Below are 24,916 nucleotides of genomic sequence, written 5' to 3'. Positions count from 1 at the left end.
GAAGATAACCACAACTTTGTGCCATGTTTCAGTGACTGTGAATTTTTCTGTCCAGTCGGTGACTACTGGGTGTGATTTATTGGCAGAAGATGTCAAAACAGTGAGTCTGGAGTCGGATTGACGATAAATTTAGCACCGCTATTAACTCTCTGCCCTCCATGACCAGTGACTGCATGGAACCGTCGTATATCAACACATACAACACTCAAGACCTCGATGGAGTACTGAACATTAATGCAGGCATGGAGTTAGCTGTCTGTGATTGTGGCTACACTGTAGCAGAGCAGTAGAGTTGTGACGCCTACACAGAATTTATTTTCTATAAATCAACAAGAACTTATCGCTTTCTACTGCACAAGTGGAACAAGTGGTCACATATGTGTGTCTTTTTTTATGAGCCACCCACTGTTTTGTTTTGTTTTTTAGATAATTGCGAAAAACTGGGATGAGACAGTTCTAGTGAGAGATGAGACATTCTAGCAGATGTGATGGTGGAGAAATACAAGTGGACACAGCAATCTAAAGAGGAAATACAGATTATATTTTCGTTTGGATGGAGTATTGCATCAAATGACGGGTTAGATGAATTCAGTTGTTGTGACATCATCTTACATCCTTTCTATGCAGATTGTGTTTTTCCTTTGCTAGGAAGGGAAAAAGGAGACTGGTGCATTGAACTTTGAAGAGTCCCCGAAGCACTTTAGGGTGATAGATCATATTCAGGATCACTGGAGATGTATTTAGTTAGGAATAACTGCAGTCCCTGCCATCATAGATACGCTTTCGTCAACAAGGAATGCATGTCAAAATCAATACCGGGCCCGATTTCTCTCTCAATTTGATGTCAAAAAGCACTTGACAGTACAACACAGCAGCAAGGAGACTATCAGTTACAGCGCCCTCGTGAAGCAGACGCATGTCAGATTATGCCGGGGCACCGAGGAACACATGATAGGAAAATTGGGCAAACCGGATACACGGGATATTAAGTGATCACAACAAGCTCAATAAGAGAAACAGAGCCGAAATCCGAGCCTTGCAGGTTTGCTCCGTTTATACCGAGGTGATTTCCAGGCAGGGCATCGCGTTTGACACAGTTCTAGTGAAGGGCATAGAGGCGCCACGACTCAAGAGGAAACTTATTACCATAACAGCTACTGAAGTACTTCCCAGGAGTAGGTTTCCCAAGTCAAACAAACGCCAGAGTGCAGCGCTCTTCATCTCCCTCTCTCCCTCTGAAGTCTCCGCGTTCAGCTTCTTTTTCAGCTATCTTCCAGTCGTCTGGACGACTCGGCAAAGCCGGCAGTTCCGTCAGAAAAATCCGAGCCTCAAAAGAGAGCGGGCCTTTCCAACCTCTGGAATCTCAACAAGTCAAATTTTTTTCTCCCCACACCTTTGGAATCCCACATCTTTCATCTGGCTTGTCTGCTCGGCAAGGTGTACCCTTACTGAAGGGTACAAAATAATAGCGGGGACTACTCTTGATCCCCCCAATACACCCGGTCTTCATCCATCTGTTGGCTGCACTTGGGACACGTTTCGGCCAATTGACTTGCCCCCGTCCGTCAGCGAGGCGATACGATTGCGACACCAGATGAAGACTGGTAACCAAATAGTTCTGTGCATCGGTCTCTTACCCTCAGTAGCAGCCAGCTCATAGCCGCAGCGGGTACAGGAAGGAAAAGCTGGAGTCTCTATTAAAGTAACAAGATCTCAAGGATATCAGAGTTAAATTGATCACTGGAAAATCCTAAAATCTCATCAAATATTGACAAACAGACATTTATTTTTTCTGATATCATATGTGGGCTGTGGTTGTGAAGCTACCGTGAATGCTCGACAAGTTTCAAGCGTATCTATATCTGTGTCTCCAAGACTATGAACCCAGAACTGTGATGTCCACTTGACATGACATAACTTTGTTGGCAGGAATGTGTACCTAATTTGCATTTGGTTGGCCTATCAAGAGGATACATACATAATGGCCATTGTGGATGTCTATTGGATTGGCTTCTTGTGCTACATTGAGAAGATGACTTTAAGCCGCTTCGTACTCCCTCGGACTCGTTGGATTTATACATGTCTCCTGATAATGGCAGGTAAGCTGATTCTTCATTGTTTGAAGTACAGTTGAACCCAGATAATTTGTTGGACCACTTAACCATGGCGGAAGATCTTGACAGTGAGCTGGTTTTGATCCAAAAAAAAAAATGCCCACCGAAATTGTGCTCTTGAGCTTGAGGTATTGTGGTAAAGCCATCAAGAGTTCTCCATGTGTACAGTTGATTGTTCTAATTCCACTCATATCAGTGAGTAGTGATAATGAGCCTATTAGACATGGCTCGGCTATTTGAGATATTCCGAGTCGTAGGGGTGCAGCAAAATAAATGGCAACTAGTGCTGTTGTTTGCCTGTATTCTGAAGTTTGCAGCCTCCTCAAAATGGCTTGCCTACAAAATGGATGAATTAAAAAATGGCTGGAAAAGTTTAAAAATGAAACACTTGAGTCTGCATGCGAATAACTGGGGACTGATTGTATTTCAATAAATCATGCAATGATAACATGTAAGAATCATTGTGATCGATTAACAGTGTAACAGGAAAAGAGGGTTTGAACTGCACCATTTATTTTAAATTATTGAATTAAAATTTAAGAGGCCTTTTTGAAGGAAAGGAAACAATGTATGAGAAGAAAAAAAAAGATGAGTTCCTTTGTTTGTTATTTGTAGGAATTAGACACTTTCAATTTTCTGAACGTGTGAACAATTGTGTGAAACCTAAAAACTAATTTCTGTGATGGTAATTGGTCATGATAGCAGTGTGCCTACTTCGTGTTTGTAATAGCGATAGCAGTTGTTCTGCCATATATATTGCTTGTAGAGAGTAATGTGAGACATGAGGGTAAAGATTTGAATATGATGTGTAGAACACCTTCAATGTCAGCAATCAACCATTTCAAAGTATGCGAACATCATCTCTTACATGCAAAGATGTCGAGAAACAGATCCTAGATATACTTAACCCATTGAGGACGAGTCCCGAGTATACTTTGGCAGGTGTCTATAGGAAATGCGTGTTGTAGCAAAATCAAACCATCCTCAATGGGTTAAGACTCATGTGTTCATGTCAATGTTAAATTGTCTTTGTTTGTTTTTTTTTTTATTTATTTGATGTTGCCACAAAGAAAACACTTAAATACTTGTGAGAAGGTACCACAGGGCTGATAGTTTTGAGACCCCTTCAAAGGACTAGGCAGTGTGAGTTAAGTATCTTGCCTAAAGAGCACAACTACTACTGCCGGTGGACTTGAACCTGGAACCTCATTACTGAGAGTCTCTGGGTCTTAACCACAGAGCCACAATGAGCTCCTCAGCAGACTTCCTTGAAAACTTTCTCCCCTTCTATCAAACATTGTCAGAAAATGTCAACAGTGTTTCTATTCAATTCAGTTTTACTTTGCAGTGTCGTGTGTAAAATTGGTCAAGTTTGTCTGCAGGTTTGTGCGTAGTGAATGAAAAGATTTTATTGGATATGTCATCCACTTTAAACATAAGTCACATTCCAGTTAGCACAAGGTGATTATGATTTATTTGTGAAGTAAATGACACATTCCATGTCAGTGACCAGCATGGATGAGCTACAGCTGAGGAAGCATATCCCTGAAATATTCAGAAGTGATTTCATAGCACATTGGACTGACGTAATGAAGGTCTGAAAGGATTATATCAAAAGACAATGTGGTGTGGGTAGACAAACTGTTGTTGCTTGCATGCGTATTTTTGTTCTCCCAATATCTACATTCATTGTCTCAAGGGTCATTTTCTCTCTCTTACTTTGTTTGTTTGTTGTTTTTTTTTGTGAGATGCTGAAGATCATTCCTGAATGTTCTTCAGAAGATACACGGTCACTGGTATTGATATTACCGCTAAAAGTATTTTGTGTAAGCCAGCAATTAATGTCTACATGGTTGCCACTCATTAGCATACAGCTTTTTCAACCAATGAGAAAAGCTATCATATTTGCAGGAGGGTTTTTCTATCTATTTTTCCTGAAGAGACTGGCCCAGTTTGCCTGATAGAGCAGGCATTCATCCCTTAGCTTAGCTTGTCAGATGACGAAGGAGTGTGTAATCATTGCAGGAAATTATCGGCCACACTTGGCGCGTTCTTTGGAGGGATTTTAGCAGAAGTGTATTTGAGGTGCTTGAGCATCGAGAGATGATATTGGATTTCTGCTATTGTGGAGGTGGAGGAATCGAGAGGAATGGAATGATTGATTTTTTTTTCTACTTTCTTTCTTTGTGTCAGCTGATGCTGTCTAGAATGATGGCTTTATTTCGCGTGACTTGAGTCAGAAGTAGGCAACGGATCTGAAATATAGCAGATAATGGTGCCCAGGCAACATTTCAGAGACTCTTTTTCACCCCTTCATTTTTCCCTTCATGTTCTGAAATGAATAGAGAGAGAAAGTACATGGCCTCAATTTTTCATATCAGTCACTTCAAGTGATAAAGTAGGTTTTTTTTAATATTTACTGGGGTATTTCTAAAGATTTTTCGTTTGATTATTATTCTTTCTAAGAGAGAGAGTCTTCTACCCTGATATCCTAGTTGTATCAGTTGATTGTGGCTATCAAAGGGGTTTAACTCAAAGCAGCAGTATTCATTTCTTCATCTCTTGGTTTTTTAATGCTGCAATGAACCCATGATGTCCCATTTAAGAAAAAAACCTCAACATTGAATATAATGTTAAAGAGATGTTTAAATGGGACCAACATAAGTGATGACTCTCAACATGAAGTTTAGCATGTTTTTGCAGCAATCCTGGTCAGAATTGAATATGGTATTTAAGAAGGGCAATGATGTTATCATATCACAGATCTCAGACTGATATTATTCTTTTTGTCAATTACCTTAGAATCATAGCCTATTCCCGTTTACAAACTCACAGTATCAAATCATAACTTTAAAGCAATTTTCTATGAGGGAACTGCATTCTTATTTTGCAATTAATCTCTTTAAAAAAAGAGATTAAGTAAAGTTTTGTAGGCAAGGAAATGGGAATCTTGTCAAGCATGGTAGGACCATCTCATTTAATTTGCTTTTGTGACTTTGGCTGATATCATTGTTCTGGAAAAACATGTGAAGCTTAGAAGTTATAAATTCTGTAGAAGTAGGGCATGAAGTAGGTTTTCACTTAGATATAGTTGACCTGGTACCAGTGCAGTTGGGACACTTCATTCATTCATTCTTTCTTTCTTTCTTTCTTTCTTTCTTTCTTTCTTTCTTTCTTTCTTTCTTTCTTTCTTTCTTTCTTTCTTTCTTTCACTCTTCTTTTCTCTCTTTCGCTCTTTCTTTTCTCTCTCTTTGTTTCCCTCATGCAGTACTTGTGTACTTCTTTTTTCTTTTGCTTTTCTCTTTGCATTATAATTGTAATTGTATCATGTTATGTTTAGTAATCTTGTTCTTGCAGCAACTTTAATGTTAATACACATATTTTAAATTCCTTTATTATTTAATTTTTTTCTTGGTGGGGAGTGAGGGGTTGGGTTAAGATTTGGATAAGCAAGCTTTTCATACTTAAAATCCACAATTATTTCTGCTGGTGAGATGAATAAATGTTAAGGGCAATGTGTTTCAGCATGTGTAATTATGGAAGAAACTGGTATACACCCCCACCCCCACCCCCCCCCCCCCCCCCACCCCCAATCCAATTCTTCCATCTGACAGGTTCCTTCTCCTGAAATTAGTCTAGACCTCAACTTATGTCAACAGAGCTTTGGCCCACAAGGAGCCACACTGGCAGCCATCTCCACACCACGACTAGAGGGGAGGAAAAAATGACACCCCCTTTCATGTTATCCCCTTGGTATTTTAGTCCTGTGTACATTTCTCATTATCGGCGTGTCAGTTGACATTACATGTCCGATTTATGTACCCGACACTGTGGTTGTGTTTGCATGGTAAAGATTCTACGAGTATTACTCACACCAGACAGATTGGGCGACACGTCTGTATCTAGGCGTCTTTGTTAATTCTTGGGCTGACTTCCTAGCAGTCCTGTCACTCTGGTGCCAATCATCGTTTGCAGGGCAATGGATCATAAGTAGAATTGGAATGTCCTCTATGTGAGACATTTTGGATTCCTCCTCTTATTTCAGCATCAGATGTGTACAAGTACCTTTAAGTCAATTTCATTTTCCAAAGCAATCAATAGACCCCTATATCTCGCCAATTATTTTTTCTTATACCATTGTTTTATCTTCAGTGCAAAGAATTAAAGTTTAGAATGCCTGGAATTACAAAAATACATACAGAACCTATGGTTGGTTGAGAAAGTGTTTTGAAAGTTTCATTTATTTGAATTTTATAGGCCCTACATATTTGCTGTATCACTTGACAACAAAGAGCAGGAAAAAATGTCAGTGATAAGTACAGGCCCTACCTTGTTTTACTCTAGTAAAAATTACATCTGACATATCTAGTTTATCTTTTCTGTTCTTTATCTGGACTTCAAAATTGCCACCTGCTAATTGTCAAATCATCAATCATGATGTTTGCTTGTGATGATATGTCATTTGTAGAGCACAGTAACAGCTAGGTGCTTAACTCTGATGTTACTGTAAGCAGCCATCCTTACACTATGGCAGTACCGTAGTGCTTTCAATTGTGGTAGTGGTCCAGGCAGGGTTAGAGAAAGAGCAGTCTTGATATGAATTAAAAGGCTAATCAGTAGTAAACTAGTAATGAAAATTTACTTTTTATTAAGAAAATTTGTTTGATTTATGAAAATGGCTTCTTTCCATAGCTTCTTTCCCTTCGCAATCTACCACTGCCAATCCCCCCCCCCCATGTAGATACAATGCAATTTTTCCTTCATTGCAAAGTTTTCCTACATTTCCTGCCACTAAGCCTACTTTACCCCACTGTGAGGAGACCACTTCCACACCCCTAGTAATCTCGCCCTCCAAAAGGCGCCGTTTGTAAGTAGCTCAGAGAGGTGCTAATATACCAATGTCATCATAAAAGACCCAAAAATGTCGCCCCTTTGATCAACTTGCAGCCGAAAATTAGCAAGTTGCCGCGGTAACAGGAGGCAGGAGGACAAAAGAGGTAGGCCCGATTTAGCGCCTCCTTGAGACTCCCCGACAAGCGGCAGGCTGGTATTTACAATGGGAGAGGGAACCATCTGGACCAGCGGGAAGGAGCCTCATAAACTTTAACAGGATCTGTCACTTCTCCCTAAACACCGTTGTTAATCCAGAACATGGGAACGTGTGACAATAAACTGTTGGAAGGCTGGTTCCTGTTTACCGGTAGTAGAACTCCAAAACTAAATTTATGATTTTTCTCTCTCCAGAAAATGGTTACCACTTTGGAGAAAGTGTTGACAGGATTGTTTGGGGGAACCAGAATCTGAAGCGAAATTAAATCGCTTGTGGAGAGCAGGTTTTTATCAACCAATTGTTTTTTTCCCCTTTCTGTCTTGACTTTCATATCATTTATTGTGTAAATGACAGTGGATCTATTCCATGACAGGTGCACCTTCTGTTTTCACAAAGTCTGTGTGACTGAAATGAAGCATTCAACCGTCATGTCTATACACTAAAAAAATGATTATCAGAAATGATACAATAAGCTGTGAAAAAAAAACGCAGTTTAAATCAGAAGAAAAAAAAAAGTAAGCCTTCAGTTCTCCAATTCCAACATAAGGAATCAGGTGTATGTGATTTTTTGTATTTTTCCAACAATGGACAATCTTTTATTATCACATGATCACTTTTTCAAAAAGCACATGAACAAGCATTGAATATGGTTAAAGCCTGATATAAACTAATAATTTAAATCTAAAAAAAAATGTGTCTCTGACATTTTATAACAGTATTTTTCCATTTCATGTTATTTGTTTATTGTTATGCTAATATGTTTTTAATCTTGAATATCAATAAAAAACTTATTTAAAAAGAAAAGAATCAGAACAAAATTTTTACTTCCATTTTTGTGTTGAAGATTATTCCACTGCAGCAGTGAGTGTACCACTGGATGTTGGTATTCCTGTGATATTTGTGTGTCAATAAACAGACACAGCCTGTGTGAGGTCATCTCACCACTGCTTGCCATATTGGTGTGCGCAATTACTCCAACAGTACCAATGAGCGTTATGAAAAATGACCTGACCACAACAAAGCCTGGCCAAGTCCATGATTCATTGCTGCCCAGCTACAGCTACCACAGTGCTGGCCGGGCAATGCTGGACGCTGACTTCCCAATAACCGGCGGCAAGTCACCAAAATGGCTCGTTCTCAGCCGCCACAAGTCATAACAGGGTGACAAATTGCTTGTAGATCGGCAGTCCTAGGGGGGCCAATTACCACATGCACTTGAACTCAGATCTCTGTCGCTTGCAGGCTTAGTTCTCGTTCAAGACACTACCCCCTTTTTTTCAGAAACTGGATGTGTAATAGATTAATCACTGAATATCTTTAGTAGCATTCGTGAAGATTACACTTACAAAAGAAGGCAGGATATGATTAAGAGTGATGAATGTTTTCAAGATCTGCCTGAAGTTGATTGGCAGAACATGATTTGAGACTCAAGTTTGCTGTCAGACCTACAAAAATCACTCATTGTGAAGAGTGTTCCTGAAATGATTTAGAATAAGTAGTTTTACAACCCTGAAAGCTCGCGCTCTATGTGTATCGGTCAATGTGATTTTTTTTTTTGACGGTTGTATTTGATGGCTTTCCATATTACTCACTAGTGTGCTATTATGTCAGTGAATCTGGACCTGTGTTGATAACCTTTGATAAAACTCAAGATGTGAGTACAACAAGCTGGATCTCTTCACTGTCTACATGACTTGAAATCAGCTATCAGACGCGATTACCCATAATGCCAAAGTTGTCACCGATAATCTAGGGCCAGGACCTTGTCTGATAGAAAGCAGATCTGAATTAAGGACAGGTCTGTGCAATTCATGCCTCAACTATGTTGGGTTTGCAGACCAGACATTTGATCAATTACTTCACGGTTTTGATAGGGAGTGTTTGCAAGACCCCTACCAGTTCATGGCAAACTGCAGTATTTACACATTTGTAAGGAGCGGCAAATTTTGTTTGTTTTCTATTCCAGGGGGAATGCAGTGAGCAGTCACCTCAAGGGGTCCATGTACGATACAAGGGATGACTGGGGGTTGATGGAAGATATGAAACAGGCTTGAAGCTATCAGGTTTTATGATGCCAAGTGAAATTCATAGCTGTTCAGATATCACATGCTGCTAGATGTCCATATGCTGTAAAAGAGTTAGAAAGGTGGACAAAAATCCACAATGAACTTCCCATCTGATACCAAAGTTTTCAAAGTTATCTTGGGAATGGAATATCAAGGTTAAAAGGCTATCTGGGACTGAGGACTAGCATTCTAATGGGCTGACAGGAATCCCCATGACATTTCATTTGATGTGAGCTTATCAGCTGCTATGTGTTATGAATACAAAATAATATTTCTATAACTGTATTAACTGTAAATCCAGTCTTTCTCTTTCTTTTCTTGTAGATCTTGAGAAATTTTATTATCACCTTTTCACGAGTTGGATTCACTGGGGATAAGAAAAAATATATACTATATGGAGCAATATCACATCAAGATCAGACTAGATGTAGCAAGAGGAACTAAATTTGTTTCTTGAATGTTCTTGGATTCCTGTTTTTGGATAGTTCGCTCATCTACCAAGTAATAAGGCATAATATCGGTGGAAAGTTTGTGGAATATGATAACACCACCTACTGGCGCCCAGTAAAAGGTCTTTGGGGATGCCAGAGCCTTGTGGGAATTGTGTTGAACACACTGGTTGCCAAACTAGCAGTTGTGAGCATATTTCCTTGGGATTCCACAGTGATTTACACTCATGGGCTGGTGTCTTTAAATCTTCCCTCTCTACAGTCCTCATCATGGGACCCTGCAGATGATGAAGTGAAAGTAATGTGGAAGAACTCTTGACAGCCGGGTCTCTAGGAGGTACCAACCAGCCTCTGTAGAATGACTTGCTTCATGCTGCTCCCACAACATTACAGTCAGCAATCTTGATAAACACATTGGTTGATTTTAGCTGTATGGGGTCAGCGAAAAATGTGGGAGTTCTCTTCAGACAGATCATAACAACCATTTTTTTTTCACTCTCTCTCTTGTTAGACTCTTCTATCTCTCTTCCTTACTTCTTATTTATTACTTTCCTTACTTCTGTCAACCAAATTTGAAAATTTGTGTCCCGTCTCTACGAAAACAAACAGGGCTCCATACAGAAGTATTTTGGCGCAAATTTCTTTGGTGGTCCATGAGAAATGTTGGAGTGAGTGTTTGAATCTTCTGTCGGTCGTTCATGGCTGTTTGCTGGTTGAGGTCGATCGTTCCGATGTTTAATCCCCTGCTCCCAGAGAAAACAAACACAGATTTATTGCGCAGTGATGGATGGATGGATGGATGGTGCAGAAACGAGAGTCTGTGTGAACCTGAGATGAGCCAGTTCTCCTTTACTGGAGATTGAGATACATTCTCAGGCACATTGGCTTTGATATCCAAGAAGTGTCGTCATGACGATGAAGACTCTTCAGAGGGGGATGAAGCTAACTGACGTGGAAGTTGTGAGGTATCGGGCCATCAGCCAAAAACAATGAAGTGTCTCATCACATCATAACATTGGGATAGCCACCGACCCATGACAATCGATGATACTCTGAAAACCTCATTCGTCAATGCCATGTATGAAAAGTGTCTGATAATGCCATAAATCATGAGGAACATCACTCTCACAAGTTTGTTAAGTCATCCATGTATGGTGAGCTCATTGAAACACAAGAGAATATGGAACTCAGTCCTTGGTATCTCAAAATTTCTATGTCTTTTTATGGCAATCTAGTCAAGCCATGTAGAGGTGCAAGACAACTAATAAAAATGGAGTTCATTATTAGCAATCACTCACATATTGTTTAGTTTTGATAAAAGTAGGATGAAAGGAAAAATTGTCCAATTCAGATACCAGTAGGCCATATGTCTTCATAGTAATCTCCTAATATTTTTCAGTTCAGTGAACCACATGATCAAGTGAAATCCTAAGGATAATGAATATGAAACACTTTGGCTCTAGCTGGGGTCGTAGGTATCAGTTCTGAAAATTAGAGATCTAAGAAGAATGTGATTAAAATGGCCATTGATCATATGGAGGATCGGCTCATACCCAGCTGGTCTCCATTGGTATGAATGTCATAGAAAATAGATTTGTTACTTGGTGTTGAACTCCACTCAAATTCTTGGAGCCAATTACCACAGAAAAGACAACATTGCAAAGGAACCAACTTCCCAAGGCATTGGATACCACTCGGTATGTGCCAAAGGCAGTCTGAGCTTTTGTCAAAGAAAGTTTCTTTATTCAGACATCACAGTAATTGTCATGCAAAGTAGAATTTTCTTGTTTGATATAAAAGCAGGGGAAAGACTCATTGGAGAAAACAGTTTTAGAATAAAAGTTATTAGAATTGATTAACTGTAACAATAATGTAAACTATACAAATTATGAAAACAGTGATTCATTCACTGTTAATGTCTCAAACACAGCTCCACTGGATTCTTCAAATAACAGTATGTGTCACGTAATTGTACCTCTGTGTTTTAGTATTCCTCTTGTTTTGTCTGTCTCTAGAGTCACTCATAAAACGTTTTTGACTGACTTTCTCCGTGACTGATCAAGATGTCACAGACGCTCAAAGTTGTTATATTTGAAGAGAGTCAAAACAATTTTTAGTCCATAGTCAGAGAAACATTTTTGGTGGTTGCTCGTTGTTTTTCACTGTTTCTACTCATTGTGACTCTTGCTGTGGTGTTACAAGGTCTCCTTAAGAAAATCTAATCATTTTTCTCCCCTTTCACAGATGTCACTTAGGTTTTATTCTACAAGTACAACTACAATTATGTTCCTGTGATCTTTGGATCTTGCAGTGCACTTACACTCTCTTTCACCTTATCATTTGTTTGCAGTTCATACCTGGCAAATTTTCATCAAAGGCCAGAAAGTAATCTTTTTTTCTGTCTAATTTTTTCAAGGTTAAACATTCTTGTGATGATAGACGAGTTAAGTGAATGCCATTCCTCTCTTTTTCCCTGACAATGTCACTTCTGGCCACTCCCATAGTCAAATTCAGTCAGGCCTGTATAAGGCATCTATCTACCCGTACCCAGGCAGCATTGTGTGTTTCTCCTCTTTTGTTCTGGCTGTGAAAGAGAACTCTGTTAATTCCTGGCATGTTTTTGCCATTGGTGGCTAATTCACACCTCGTTAAAGTCGCCAGCGCTCTCTCCCTTCACTCCTAATCAAGCAAAATCTCAAAATTAGTAATAATTTTAAAGAACTTTTCATCTGTTGTTAGAAAGTGATTAATAGTACTCCAAGTGAGGCTTTTTCCCACTTCACTTTCCTTTTTTGGACTTTCCTTTGTCTTGCTTCCTCCCCACTTCTATTTTCATTCTTTCTCTCCCTCTCTTTAGATATATTTCTCTCTCTCTTTATATATATATATATATATATATATATATATATATATATATATATATATATATATATATATATATATATATTTCTCTCTCTCTCTTTACATATATATTTCTCTCTCTTTTCATATAGGCCTATATTTCTCTCTCTTTATTATACCTCTCTCTTTGCATATGTCTTTATACATCTTTCCTCATTACAGAGCACACTACTGACTACAGTGTGTAAAGCAATATACTTAGAAAAAGAGGTACTGAAAGGCCGCTTGGTATATAATTTACCTCATTCTCTATACACTAGTTCTATTCCATTTCAACTTGAAATGAGATGTATTCTACTCGCATTGCCTTTAGCAGATATTTGATGGCTAAACTTCTTGTTTATATGTTTGCAATATTGTTTGGACATAAAAGTGAGGAAATCTAATTGTAAAATGCAAAGAGCTGGTAGTATAGCAAAAAAAAAAAAGTTTTCAATGCACATACTGTAGGTATTTGCACAGTTCAGTTTTGTTAATAGACATTAGTACAGCAATGAAATGGTATCGTAATATGTGTGAATGTATATGTTTATATGTATGTGCATATGTTTGTATACAAGTGTGTATGTATGTATGTTTCCTATGATTTCTGATATTTGTGTCCATTTTTCAATGGCTGTACAATAGTTTCATTGTCTACGGTATAGATTACAGCTTATTTGTAAGTACAACCTACACATATCTGGATGAAGCTTTGAGATCCAGGGGATTAAATGCGTTTTCCCTCAATAAAATATTCTAAAAGAGGACATTTTGTGGTGTAGAAATTTGCGAACATATCCACTTTTACAATAAACATTATACTGGCTTGTGAGCACATTTGGGTGAGTGCCATAGTTCTCTGGATATGTTTAGGGTTAACTTTGTGATGTTGCGACTTCATCACACTCGTACCACATATCCTGAACAGCAAATACTGACAATGCAGACAATAAATGAGTTGTTAAGAAATGAATAAACTAATGCATCCAGGTGGTAGGTAAGATGGATTCTTGTCGAATTCATTATCTGTATTTCTTGTGTGGAGGCAGCTCCTTGTCCTCTGTAGCAGTCAGATTGATTGAGATTGCTGGTGGAATGTATGGAATTGATTAAAGATGTAGTGATAGAATATCTTGACAATTAATTTGCCAGAATAGAATGACTCACCATGATTAGAATTTCTATGGACCAGTTCAAACAATCTGTGAAGCCCATAACTCGTTCTGCAAACAGAATTGATACCAAGAAGAAGAAATCCAGAGTTCAGAAATCTGAGAGTGTCATTTGTACTGGAAGTCTGTATTTGCTCACGTCTCCCATCCCGATGTGTCAGGATGGATATACCCATGCCAACCTCAAAACAAAAGCTCATCAAGTAATTGGGCGAGACGGTGGTGAAGTCTGGATGCCCATGTCACGATTCCGCAGCCCTAGAAATCTGGTGGCATTTCGCTCCTCGATATGCAAGCCAGCTGTGGGATGTGGGACTGGTAATCCTGTTACTTGGGCCACCTAAGACAGTTGAAGCAAACGTGGCCATTGTACCACAGGGAGAGAAGGGAGAGATGATGAGAGCACCAGTCTCTCTACCAAGTGGGATGTGTGAAGCCCCCGTGGAGCCAGTAGGGGTAGCTATTCAGCACCCCACTGGGCCACACCCTAGCTCTCCATCTTACACTCTGCCTTTGTTAATGGATTGTAAACCCCTGATTGCAAGGCCCTCCTTTATCTGCGAGTTTGATCAATCTTAGGAGATGGCATGGATATCATTTAAGCATTGACCAAAATAACATCACCACAACTTAGTTTTATATGAGAATGTGTTTATAAACTCTGTCAGTGCTCTTGATTTGCCACTAAAACATAGCTGGTGGAGATCTTTATAAGCTCCTGAATCTTTTCAGCATAGAAAGGTCAGACATTTGGGAAACTGCAGGCTATTTTATCAAATTTGCATATATAGATGTGTCATTGTATATACTTCCAAATGAGATGTACTGTATGTGTTTTGCTCACATATATGTGACTTTTCCATGCAGTACATGTATACATTTGTCCGCTTGAGTATTGAAGCAGGATGTCATGTGCTATTTTTTATGATTATTTACTCAAGTGGACACACAGTTGTGAGACATAATGGGTTCATAAGTCTTTGTGAAAAGGTTTTATTTTGAAGTAGATGTCATTATAAGGTCGTATAGACACATATGGTTAAAACATTGCTACTGGAGAGTACTACAGATGAATAGATGTTGTGTATCTTTAAAGATATACTGATTTTATTTTACGTTGACAACTGGGTGTTGTAACCCTAGTCAGTCCTCCAACTATACCGCTTTAGTGAGATGTTGAACACGGCCGGAGGGGTGATGCGCACACCTTGCGAATTATTTGCAATCAAATCATTCGCCAGATAAGGTTTGTAGAGCGATCTGCGTAGGGATGTCCTTTGTTCAGATATGACCAGAGCTAACTGTGACATATGCAAGCATTTCATTCCTGTGTGTCTGATAGACTGCAGAACGCTGACAAGGAAATGGTGCATCTAGGTCAGATATCATATGGAATTTCATCGGAGCAGGTGAAAAATCTAGATCCCTATCTCTGTCTTCATACCACATTATTTCACTCTCTCCACTGACCGTAGGGCGTGACTGAGTGGCAGAATATTACACAAATATAATTATTTTGTTTATGATTTACTTCTCCTATATTATAATTTTTTTTCTGCATGATCAATTTTGCTCTGCATTCTTGTCATGATTCCATATTATCTTACAATTTTATCTTATACCCTCTTGAATCAAAGGTGGAGTAATCAAAACCACATTCTTCCCTTTGAAAATAGAGCTTTACACATGGACACCAAGCACACACATTCACTCACAAACAGAATGGATGTAATACTCTCATCCATCTAAAAGATATGTGATATGGACCAAATGACCACGTGGTAGAGGGAGAAATGAAGAGAGAAGAAATAGTGAGTTGGTCTTATGACATCATCACTGAGTCTGCGGATGATATCAGAGCTGACGTTGCGGATGTTGTAATCACAAAGTAGAAAATGTGATCAATTTGGTTCTCTTCGTGTAAGGAGCGTTTAATGAAAGCAAGCATCCGACTGCGTTCTCCTCCATCTCACATACTAGATGCGGTCCAGCTAGCATCCCAAACAGGATGGGGGGAGACAACCATCAATATATGTCCAGCCATTATAGCTGCAGGAGATAATGCTAGCATTGTTGATGCTCATCAAAAGTGCAGATGGCCATACAGTGGTAGAGAGCATGGATGATATATGGACAGATGTATCAATGGACGAGCAGGCTGTGGTTAGCTGCTCGCATTTTCATCTGGAAATATAATCAAGTCCAGTTTATTGCACTTGACATGGTATTTGTTTATCTGACGTGATGTTTTGTAGTCATGACTGCATTCAAAGCTAACACTAGGCATAGAATGTGATACCATTCACAGAATGGTTGCTGTGTGCATCTGTTTTTTGTGATGCAAGGTGTGAAGACAACAAAAGATATAACAATTGAAGTCATTTTTCATCAGCTATTTATCATTGATTCAGCAGTGTCCTAAGCTGTCCTTTCAAAATTCATCTCTTGATAGTTAAAAGCTTGTCAATATTTGTGATCATAAATTGACTGTATAAAGATGTAGCAGTTTGCTTCTATAACTAGTTGACTGAGAACGGGGTAGCTTAGCACTGAGGAGTAGATGATAATGCATACTCCTTGAAAACATCACAAATTCCTTACGTGGAAGAAAAAAGAAACATACAAATATTTTCTTATATCTCACTTTTTCCAATTCTTCCAATTCTTCCAATTCAGTAGAATATAGGTGGACTAGTGATTGGAATTAATGGATGCTTCCAGACCCAAATTCCTTGTAACTGTTGAATCCCTTTGTGTTGTTTCAATTTCAGTATATTAGATGGCATGCATTCTAACAACTCTTATTTGTTTGTAGAAAAGCAAATGTGAAACATGCCCTGTTAAAGTGTCGGGGTTTCCATTAAAAGGTGTATTGGAAGAACTATGCATAAAAACTGAATTTATGGGTAAAAAGTGGTCTACAATATTGCTATTCTTTTCAGCAGACATCTAGAAGCAGTTCAAACACTATGGATATAATTTATTTACATGTCTAAAGTTCATAACATAATGAGTACTTGGCTTCCATGATATCATTCTTATTGCTTCATGTAGTGTACATCTGTAGTAGGATTAGATATAGGTTCTCATGATTAGCTTTTTAATTAATATGGCAAGTGAGCATGTGTGCATATTCAGTTGAATTCCCCAATGGTGTGGAATTGATTGGTGTTCAATGATGCGTTAGCACAGAGGCACTAAATAGTCATTTGAAAAATTCTGCGACATGTTATGCAGCTAATTTGTGTCTCTATGTAAGAGGGCAAAATGTCAATAGCAATCCGTCATGTAGAATTGTTACCTATTAAGAAATCCTCAAGGCAATGTGCAATTAAAATGTTTGCATTGTTACATTTTGTTTTGCTTAGTTCTTGTTTTCTAATTACGTACAATATCTTATAATTGCAGTGTCTTTCATCTACAATAGTATACAACAAAATTTGATGTGATGTTATAGCTTTACAAGTAGGAATTACATGGTGAAGGTTTCAAAATGCATATGTTGTATGTTTGTATTCCTTACAACACATGTAGTAAATTTTTATACATGTTCTACAGGGTCAATAGGTTCCTTAAGCAGCAGGGTGGTCCACAACTTGAAATTTTAGCATGTTGCAAGCTCAGAATCTGAGAATATTGCAGAAATTGAATATGCGCGGAGCGCACACGATGAGTACTTAGTAGGCAATATTTTGCTGCTTATCTCTCTTTGTGCTGCTTACATTCAATGTTCTCTCTCATGTTTTGCACACAAATATCTAAAGTACCTGGTAGTTTGATGTTTCTTACGTTATGCACATGTTTTGCACATTTTTGAATACTTTTACTTTTAGCTTGTTGCAAATTCTTGAGGATGTTGCATAGCATGTTGCTGGCTTTTTAGGATGTTGCACAAGAATTTTAGCATGTTGCAGCGACATGCTAAAACCCCTCGTGGACCACCCTGTTAAGCAGTGACTTGATTTATGGATTAGTTTCATATTAGATGGATAACACTCTGGTAGAAACTTGATCTTCAAAAGTCAGCTTTCTCCTATCAATGCCACGAAATCATTTAGGTTGCAAAATGGGAGAACTGTTCTTAAGGATCAGTTTTGTGGTAAGTATCTATCCTTATCTAGCATCAAATTTGCCAAATTTGACAATTAAGCGACAAAGCCACTCGAATGGGAACAGACTGAGAATCATTGGCTTAATAATGTTACTGAACACAGGGCCAGGTGTTGTGAGTGGAACTTCTCTTCACTGAATACACTCAATTTTCAGTGAGTGGATGACAAGAGACTTTAGATCTTAGAGCAACTTTATGGAACACTTGACCTAAAATTATGTATTCATTTGTTACAATTGCTGTTGAGCTATAGCAAAATGTTAGAATTTGGAGGGTAGACAGTTTCCCACAGATGCTATTGTATGCAAAAATTTCATTTGGCAATGCAATGAAAACTATATTCTTAGCATATTTTGATCACTGCGTTTTGAACCAGGTAAAAGTACAGCACCACTAATTTACATACTAACTAATAAAAGACTGGTCAGAGAATACAGTGTTGTACATATGAATAACAAAACTGTGTCGACACATAGAAGGCAATATGTATGACCTATTGAATGCCTTAAACCTTGTTAGACATGCAGTCTTTAATAACAGAATACATCCTTCCCGGTTGCTGCCATTTTACTTAGTAGACTTCATGGCAGCATAATGCTTATAATTATGATTCATGCATTATTAGATGGGCAGTAACTAACAGGAAAGGTCTGTGTGGGAATAGCGCCCTCGCCCTCCGACAGCCGACATGTGGTATTGAGATCCCCGAGGCCGTGTGATGAGTCCTGTTTAGTCTAATTTGTAGAACATTTTGTCGGGGACAATTCAACGCGTGTTCATCACACGCACAGATGGCGCATGGATTCCGACCATCTTAAAGGGAGAATATGAATCAAACCTCCGGCTGTATGATTGGAAGTTTATTGCTCCTCGACTCACGAGGATGCGGTGGATGAGAGTGGGGGAGATGGAGACCAGAGTATACCACTGGTAGGGAGGAATAGATACCTTTTATTCAGTGTAAGTCAGGATATGAAATGAACAGGAGAAAACACTCATCTTATACTTCTGTAATCTGAAGAAAATCGAACTTCTTTCTTTGTGTAAATATCGATGGTAAGGTAATGGAAGGGCATCACAATGAAGAAGAAAGTATGAGGTCGATATGAGAAATAAAAAAGTAAAGCATTTTCTGCTGGATAGAGCATGAGAATGAAGAGCTAGCAGCAGTAAAGTGCATTCTTCTACATCTGAATATGTCTGCAAAGGAAATAGTTCAATGCAGGGCCGCAAATGCCATGATGGTTTTGATGTATTTTGCTAGTTAGATAAGTGTTTTGATCAGTCCTTCAAAAAACCAAGTTGTGCCTGGTGATTTGTGTGTGTCAGTATTTGCGCAGAATTTGACAGTATAAAAAAATCTAGAAACACAGGGGTTTGGCATATTGGATAGTACATGCAGTTTTGTTATATGCATTACATTACTGGAGGATTTATGAAAAATCATTGATGATATGCAACACCTCACAGTGCAATGCACATTTTGTCTTAACGATAGTGCTGCATGAATTCCTGTGTTTAGAAAATTATGCACAATAGAACATCTTGTCATCTAAATGAACAACATTGTATGTAGACAACCCAAGCTTGAAATGATACACAAGTCTGACTTCCGAATCAACAAAATTCTTTGGAAGTAAGCCTAGACTTTAATAACAACCATGAGTACAAGGACACAACTGGTGTTCAACTTTAACAACAGACTGTTCAGATGATCGTAGCAGCATTTAACTAGACTACCATTGCTTCAGACAGCTCCTAACTCAGCAACATTCAAGACAAACATCCCTGGCCTTGAAATTAAAATTAACAGCACCTGATAATCTCTTTCTTTCAACAACATAATTGCTCCTTTAAGTGGAGCAAGGCTTGGTAGGCAGATTACCCATTGGGCTGCATTCGGCATCCTCTTTGAATCATCCCATCTGCTTAACCCGTTGAGGACAGACGGATTTGGCTACAACACACATTTCCCATAGACACCTGCCCGAGTATACTCCAGACTTGTCCTCAAGCGGTTAATGTTGATGGCGTTCTTTGGCTGGCCTGCTTTAGCACTTTAAAGGGAAAGTGCCATAGCATTGGAGCTCCTGGAATATATCCGGTGATTTTGGTAGTAGATAAAATATAATCAGAAAGTGTGAGTTTATGGAAATCACTATCAAAATTAAAAATCTGTATTTTGCTGCACTGTATCTGCTGGTTTCTATAGTTCCTTCCCAGAAGGGGTTTTATTTATTTATTTATTTATATATCTTATTTATTTTAGCATAATTTTCTTTGTGGATGAGGGGGAGTATAGGTAATGTTTGTACTCTTCAATTGATTTTAAACAGATCTTGTACTTCAAACCCAATTTGCTTACAAGTCATACCCAAACAGGGAAGTTTATCTCATTTTCCACCATGCGTCATCGACCGTAGCGTTCTATTATTGCTGGGCATCAAATTATGTTCATTCCTCTTATGAGTTTCTTCAAATCCGGGGAAACAGACGGCTCATTACATCTCGTTTCACTGAATTTTGGTGTGCGAAAGTGCACTCAACCAGTTGCGGTTTCGAGGCGCAGCTCATAAATACCCATGGTAGTACGCACAGCCCACTTTCCTTTCTACTCATTAATGATATCCATCATGGCTGGACCATGCAGTGCATGGTTATCCTTGCTTTCAGTGGACATATGAAGGCACACTATGTATGCTGTCTTAAAACTAGAGTTTATTTTGTTCTCATATATGAATACTTCATCTGTATGTGAAGTCAATGCATTAATCAGTGTGCTATTGCATTGATGAGGATCAAGAAATGGAGCTTGTGAGTTCATGAGTTACAGCTGTTCCTGATAACACAAATCTGAATCTAGTCCTTACAACTCATTGCCTCCTTCATCTGTATTCTTTACACTCTGTGTCAAGTTATGCTTTGTCTTTTTCATTTACCATACACTCAGCCGGTACTCTGTTTAAAACGTGTACTGATGTAACTATTATCATTTGATTTAATTGATTTAGAATTGATCACGACATGGTCCTTTCCAAAGAGTCTACAAGCATTTGCAATTTTTCAAAGTTGTTATACTATGCACCTAATCTCATTCATGCTCTCACAAAGACAATATAATGCGTGGCTTAGTGCAAACATGACTCAGGATTTCTCAATGATGGTACAGCTGTATCAACTAATGTGTTAGTGAGTCAAGCCACTGGTGGGAAGATAATACTTTCACATCAGTGAACTTTGTGACCAACTCCGACTTTTCTCTGACTTTGTATGACTGGTTCATACTGTGATACTCTGTTGTATCGTGATATATACGTACTCTATTCTACAGCGCTATGAGTATCTTTTTAGGTAAAATGAGCAAGTCTCTCTATTATTATTATTATTGTTATTATTATATCAGGGGTTGATTTCTTTTCATGTGTAAAATGACACCGGCTTGCCTTTACTATCAAGAAAAGCAGAATTGTACATTTACATCGATCATTTACCTGTTTTCATGTAGCCCCCCCCCCCCCCCCTATTTCCTCTGTTTCAGATACTACTCAATAACTTTGATCCATTGACTTTGTGTAGTATTTTTGTATGAAACATAAGGAATGCAGAAATCAAATCAAATCAAATCAAGTCAGTCCCTCTCAATCTCTCTTTTTCTTTCTTTCTACTTTGTTTCCAGCTGTTGGAGCCGATGCCAGGAGAAATGAAGAGATGGCGCCCCGCATCACGGAGCACCCTGCTGCCCAGTCAGTCAGTAAGAACAGCCCAGCCACTCTCTCTTGCCGGGCGTCTGGCTACCCAATCCCTGAAATCAAGGTAAGTGATGAGATATTAATGGACAGATACCTTCTGATGAGCAATATCATTGTAAATGGGATGAGAAAAATTCACCTCTTCATATGGCAAAGTGTACCTGGTTGATGCTGGTTTGCTGGGTGTCGGAGGTGGGTTGAGTGGACCTCAAGAGGCTGGTATCCCCCTCAGCCGATGTCCAGTGTGTTCACTGTTTCCACCTGGTTTGCACTCTACTCTGTGAAAAATGTAAAGCTGGAACTTGTGTATTCTTGAGTTATACTGTCTCTATGTATCAGGAAATACTATGAAAATTTCTTTCAAATCTCAATTTCTTTTCATCTTTGCCACTGTATTTGCATTGATGCTGTCCAACATATATACTTTTAAGGAGTAAGGATATCTTTAAAAAGTAAAGTATGTCATAGAAACAACCATAAACTTAAAACAAGGCAGGAAGAATTAGGTTAGTCACTTATCTTATTAAGTAAAACTATACTGTTGGTACTGTACTATACAAGAAAATTTGAGAGGGAAAATTTTTGTCATGAAGAATGAGGCAAAAAAAAAATGTGAGGCTAAGGCAAAAGAAGATTGGTGAATATAACACCATATATTATGTTACATCATATTTTTATGTGACACAGGAAAAAAAAGTTTAAAAAATTCATCTAGACTGTGCATTCAGATCATTCAAGTGTTTCTTGTATGTAGAAAAATAAGTGAAACATTCATAAAATTTACTTGATGTACGATACATAACATGACAGTAAAATGAAAAAGAAATATTTAACAACCATAATCATACAATTGATTCATATTGATATCATGTAGTACCAAAGTAAGTGGAAGCAAGAGAAGTTGCACAAAAGCAACCTTGAATACCTGTAGGATCCAAATGCCAGAGATAATTACTAAGTTTAGTGAGCTGAAATTTTGTTTTACACACATTGAACATGAAAAAAGGGGATGGGAAGGAAAAAAGATACAAAAACAAAATCATGAAATAACATTGATGTTGTAGGTACACCATTGATGAATCTGTGTATTTCAGTTGAAGAAAGTAGCGTGATTGATTTACCAAGAATTTTAGTGGCTGCAGAAATAACCAAGAAAAGCAGGCAGTTAAACGCCTCACGTGTGCAACCATATGTTTGTTGCATCAACAATGTCCCCTTTAAAAAAAAGAAAATTCATTTGTTCTACTCCAACAACTCTTTGGTTATTCATGGTACCTTGGCAAGGTGACAAGGATTGAATCCAAGGCCTTGGATTGGTTTGGTCAATAAATGTGCCTCTTTATTTTTCTTGTAATCTCTGATGCGCTTACTGTATCATGTGATTCGCATGTCCTTTCTATGAAAAGCATTCGACAAAGTCCTTCATTTTGCTGACCTGTCCTTACACCTTTTCTCTTCATGTATAGTGAGACATCTCCTATTGTCATAACTTTCAGAGTCTCCTACCTACCATCTGTACAGTTATCATCAATACACGCGGGAAGAGGAAAATGATATTTCTTCGTACTTCATTCTTCAAACGGCACTGTTTGTGAGATTTTTTTTTTTTCTGTGTGTTGCCATATTTTCTCTTCCTTCTTGCAGTTTCACTTCAGTATCATTTCTTTTCTGTTCATATTTGTGGTATGCTTTTGTCCTTCAGCAACTCTTACAACTCCTTTTACAATCCTTTGCCTGTCACCCTTACATCATTTCAGTTAACTTTCAACATGTTAAGATTTCATCAGGCTTTCCCCTTCTCTATACTCCTTATCTCCACATATATTTTCAGTAGTTTTGTGTGCTAAATCATCTGAAACCAAGAAATCATCTGAAATCATCACCAACACTGGATCACTTCAAACAAAATTTGAAGACCTACTTATTTTGATATCCCTATATGTACACTGGACTTGTAATGTCACTGCCTGGTAATTTGTATATATTTTATCTCCTCTGGCGACCAGGGATGACATCTCATAGCCCTTTGTATCCAGTGGAAAAGTCTCTCTAAAGATATCTATTATCATTATTAAATCTCCATCTTTCTGCAGTCAATCCAGGCACCTTTGCTATCTATCTTATTATACCCATCAATAAACACATGACCCCATCTGAAGACATTCTGTCTGGATGCATGGAGCCCCTCTCGGAATGTCTTTGGCACTGCCCACTTGTCAGTTGCTGTAGATATGATTTGTGGAAGAAGAAAGCTGGCAACTTTTACCTCTGGAGAAGGGGGTAGGAGCTGTGTGGGAAATGTGTATTCATCCTAGTCTACTGTCACTATGAGGAGGACATCACCCTTTCTACCACCAAGAACTCATTCAAAACTTGATGGATTCTGGAATAGTCTGCAACCAATGGCCAGAAAGTGGGGAAAAGTCCTTTAATAGAAATTTATAATATGGCTGGAATTACTTCATTTGTACTCTACATGTAAACCAACAGAATGCCTTCTTTCCACTAGACTGGGAGTTTGTGTTGAACAGGACCTAAATGTTTAACTTCTTTGTAACAAATTTTTGTTGTTACTGCATCCATGCATTACAGCAAACTCAGTTATGAAATTTTGTTACAATGAAGTAAAAATCATGATCCCAAAATTGTTATCAGTGAAGTGTATATTGCAATTTTTTCCCTTTATAGTGACATTTTGATATGATGAAATAAAACTACATGTCATGAAAACTTTATCATTACAGGAGTTACCTGTATTTGAAGGAATACATGGTTTTAAAAGTTTATGTATACATGGATATGTCCTCACTCATGTTGCCATGAGGTTTCTTGTGCAGCCGGGGATAATAATATATAGACCAAACCCACATTCCACAAAGATTAATAAAAGAATTGAACAAAATCAAATACCACATCCTGACTGATGAAAAATCTAACTCAATTGTTTTCAGTATTTGATTTAACATTTTCAAGTTTTTTTTTCATCCACAAATCACCAAATCAATCTCCAAAGTGGTGTATCTGAGTGGAATAGTAACCATCGAGGGAAACTATTTGTCATCTTGATGATGTCAAAACATTTTAACTTTTGTACAACCCACTGATACAAGATGCAGCATTTAAGATTGTCATTTTTCAAGACATATGTGATATGGAAACGGATAACAATAAGACAACTTTTCTTTAATAGTTCTTTTTTACTTAAATTGATTTATAAAAAGCAATTATTGATTACAAAGAAAGAGAGAGAGAGAGAGAAAGGGGTAACGTAAAGGAAATTATGTTGTTCGGTATAAATGTCATGCTTTAGGGGGATCTGTGC

The 24,916-nt window shown here is 38.2% G+C and overlaps 1 protein-coding gene across 1 annotated transcript in view; it reads left to right on the top strand.

Annotated features, from left to right (window-relative positions):
* Positions 1-253: 253 nt before the first annotated feature.
* The window catches only part of LOC139730002 (roundabout homolog 2-like), a 105,077-nt gene continuing 80,414 nt past the window's right edge, over positions 254-24,916 (top strand). The window contains 2 exon segments of the mRNA XM_071640923.1: positions 254-2,099; positions 21,522-21,658. Of these exon segments, the coding sequence (XP_071497024.1) occupies positions 1,982-2,099; positions 21,522-21,658 (255 nt within the window). The 5' untranslated portion in view covers positions 254-1,981.

This window comes from Diadema antillarum, unplaced genomic scaffold (genome assembly GCF_040938485.1).
Source record: "Diadema antillarum isolate AM-2024a unplaced genomic scaffold, OU_Dant_1.0 seq00000285_RagTag, whole genome shotgun sequence".
NCBI classification, from domain to species: domain Eukaryota; kingdom Metazoa; phylum Echinodermata; class Echinoidea; order Diadematoida; family Diadematidae; genus Diadema; species Diadema antillarum.
This window is presented reverse-complemented; position numbering and strand designations above follow the sequence as displayed.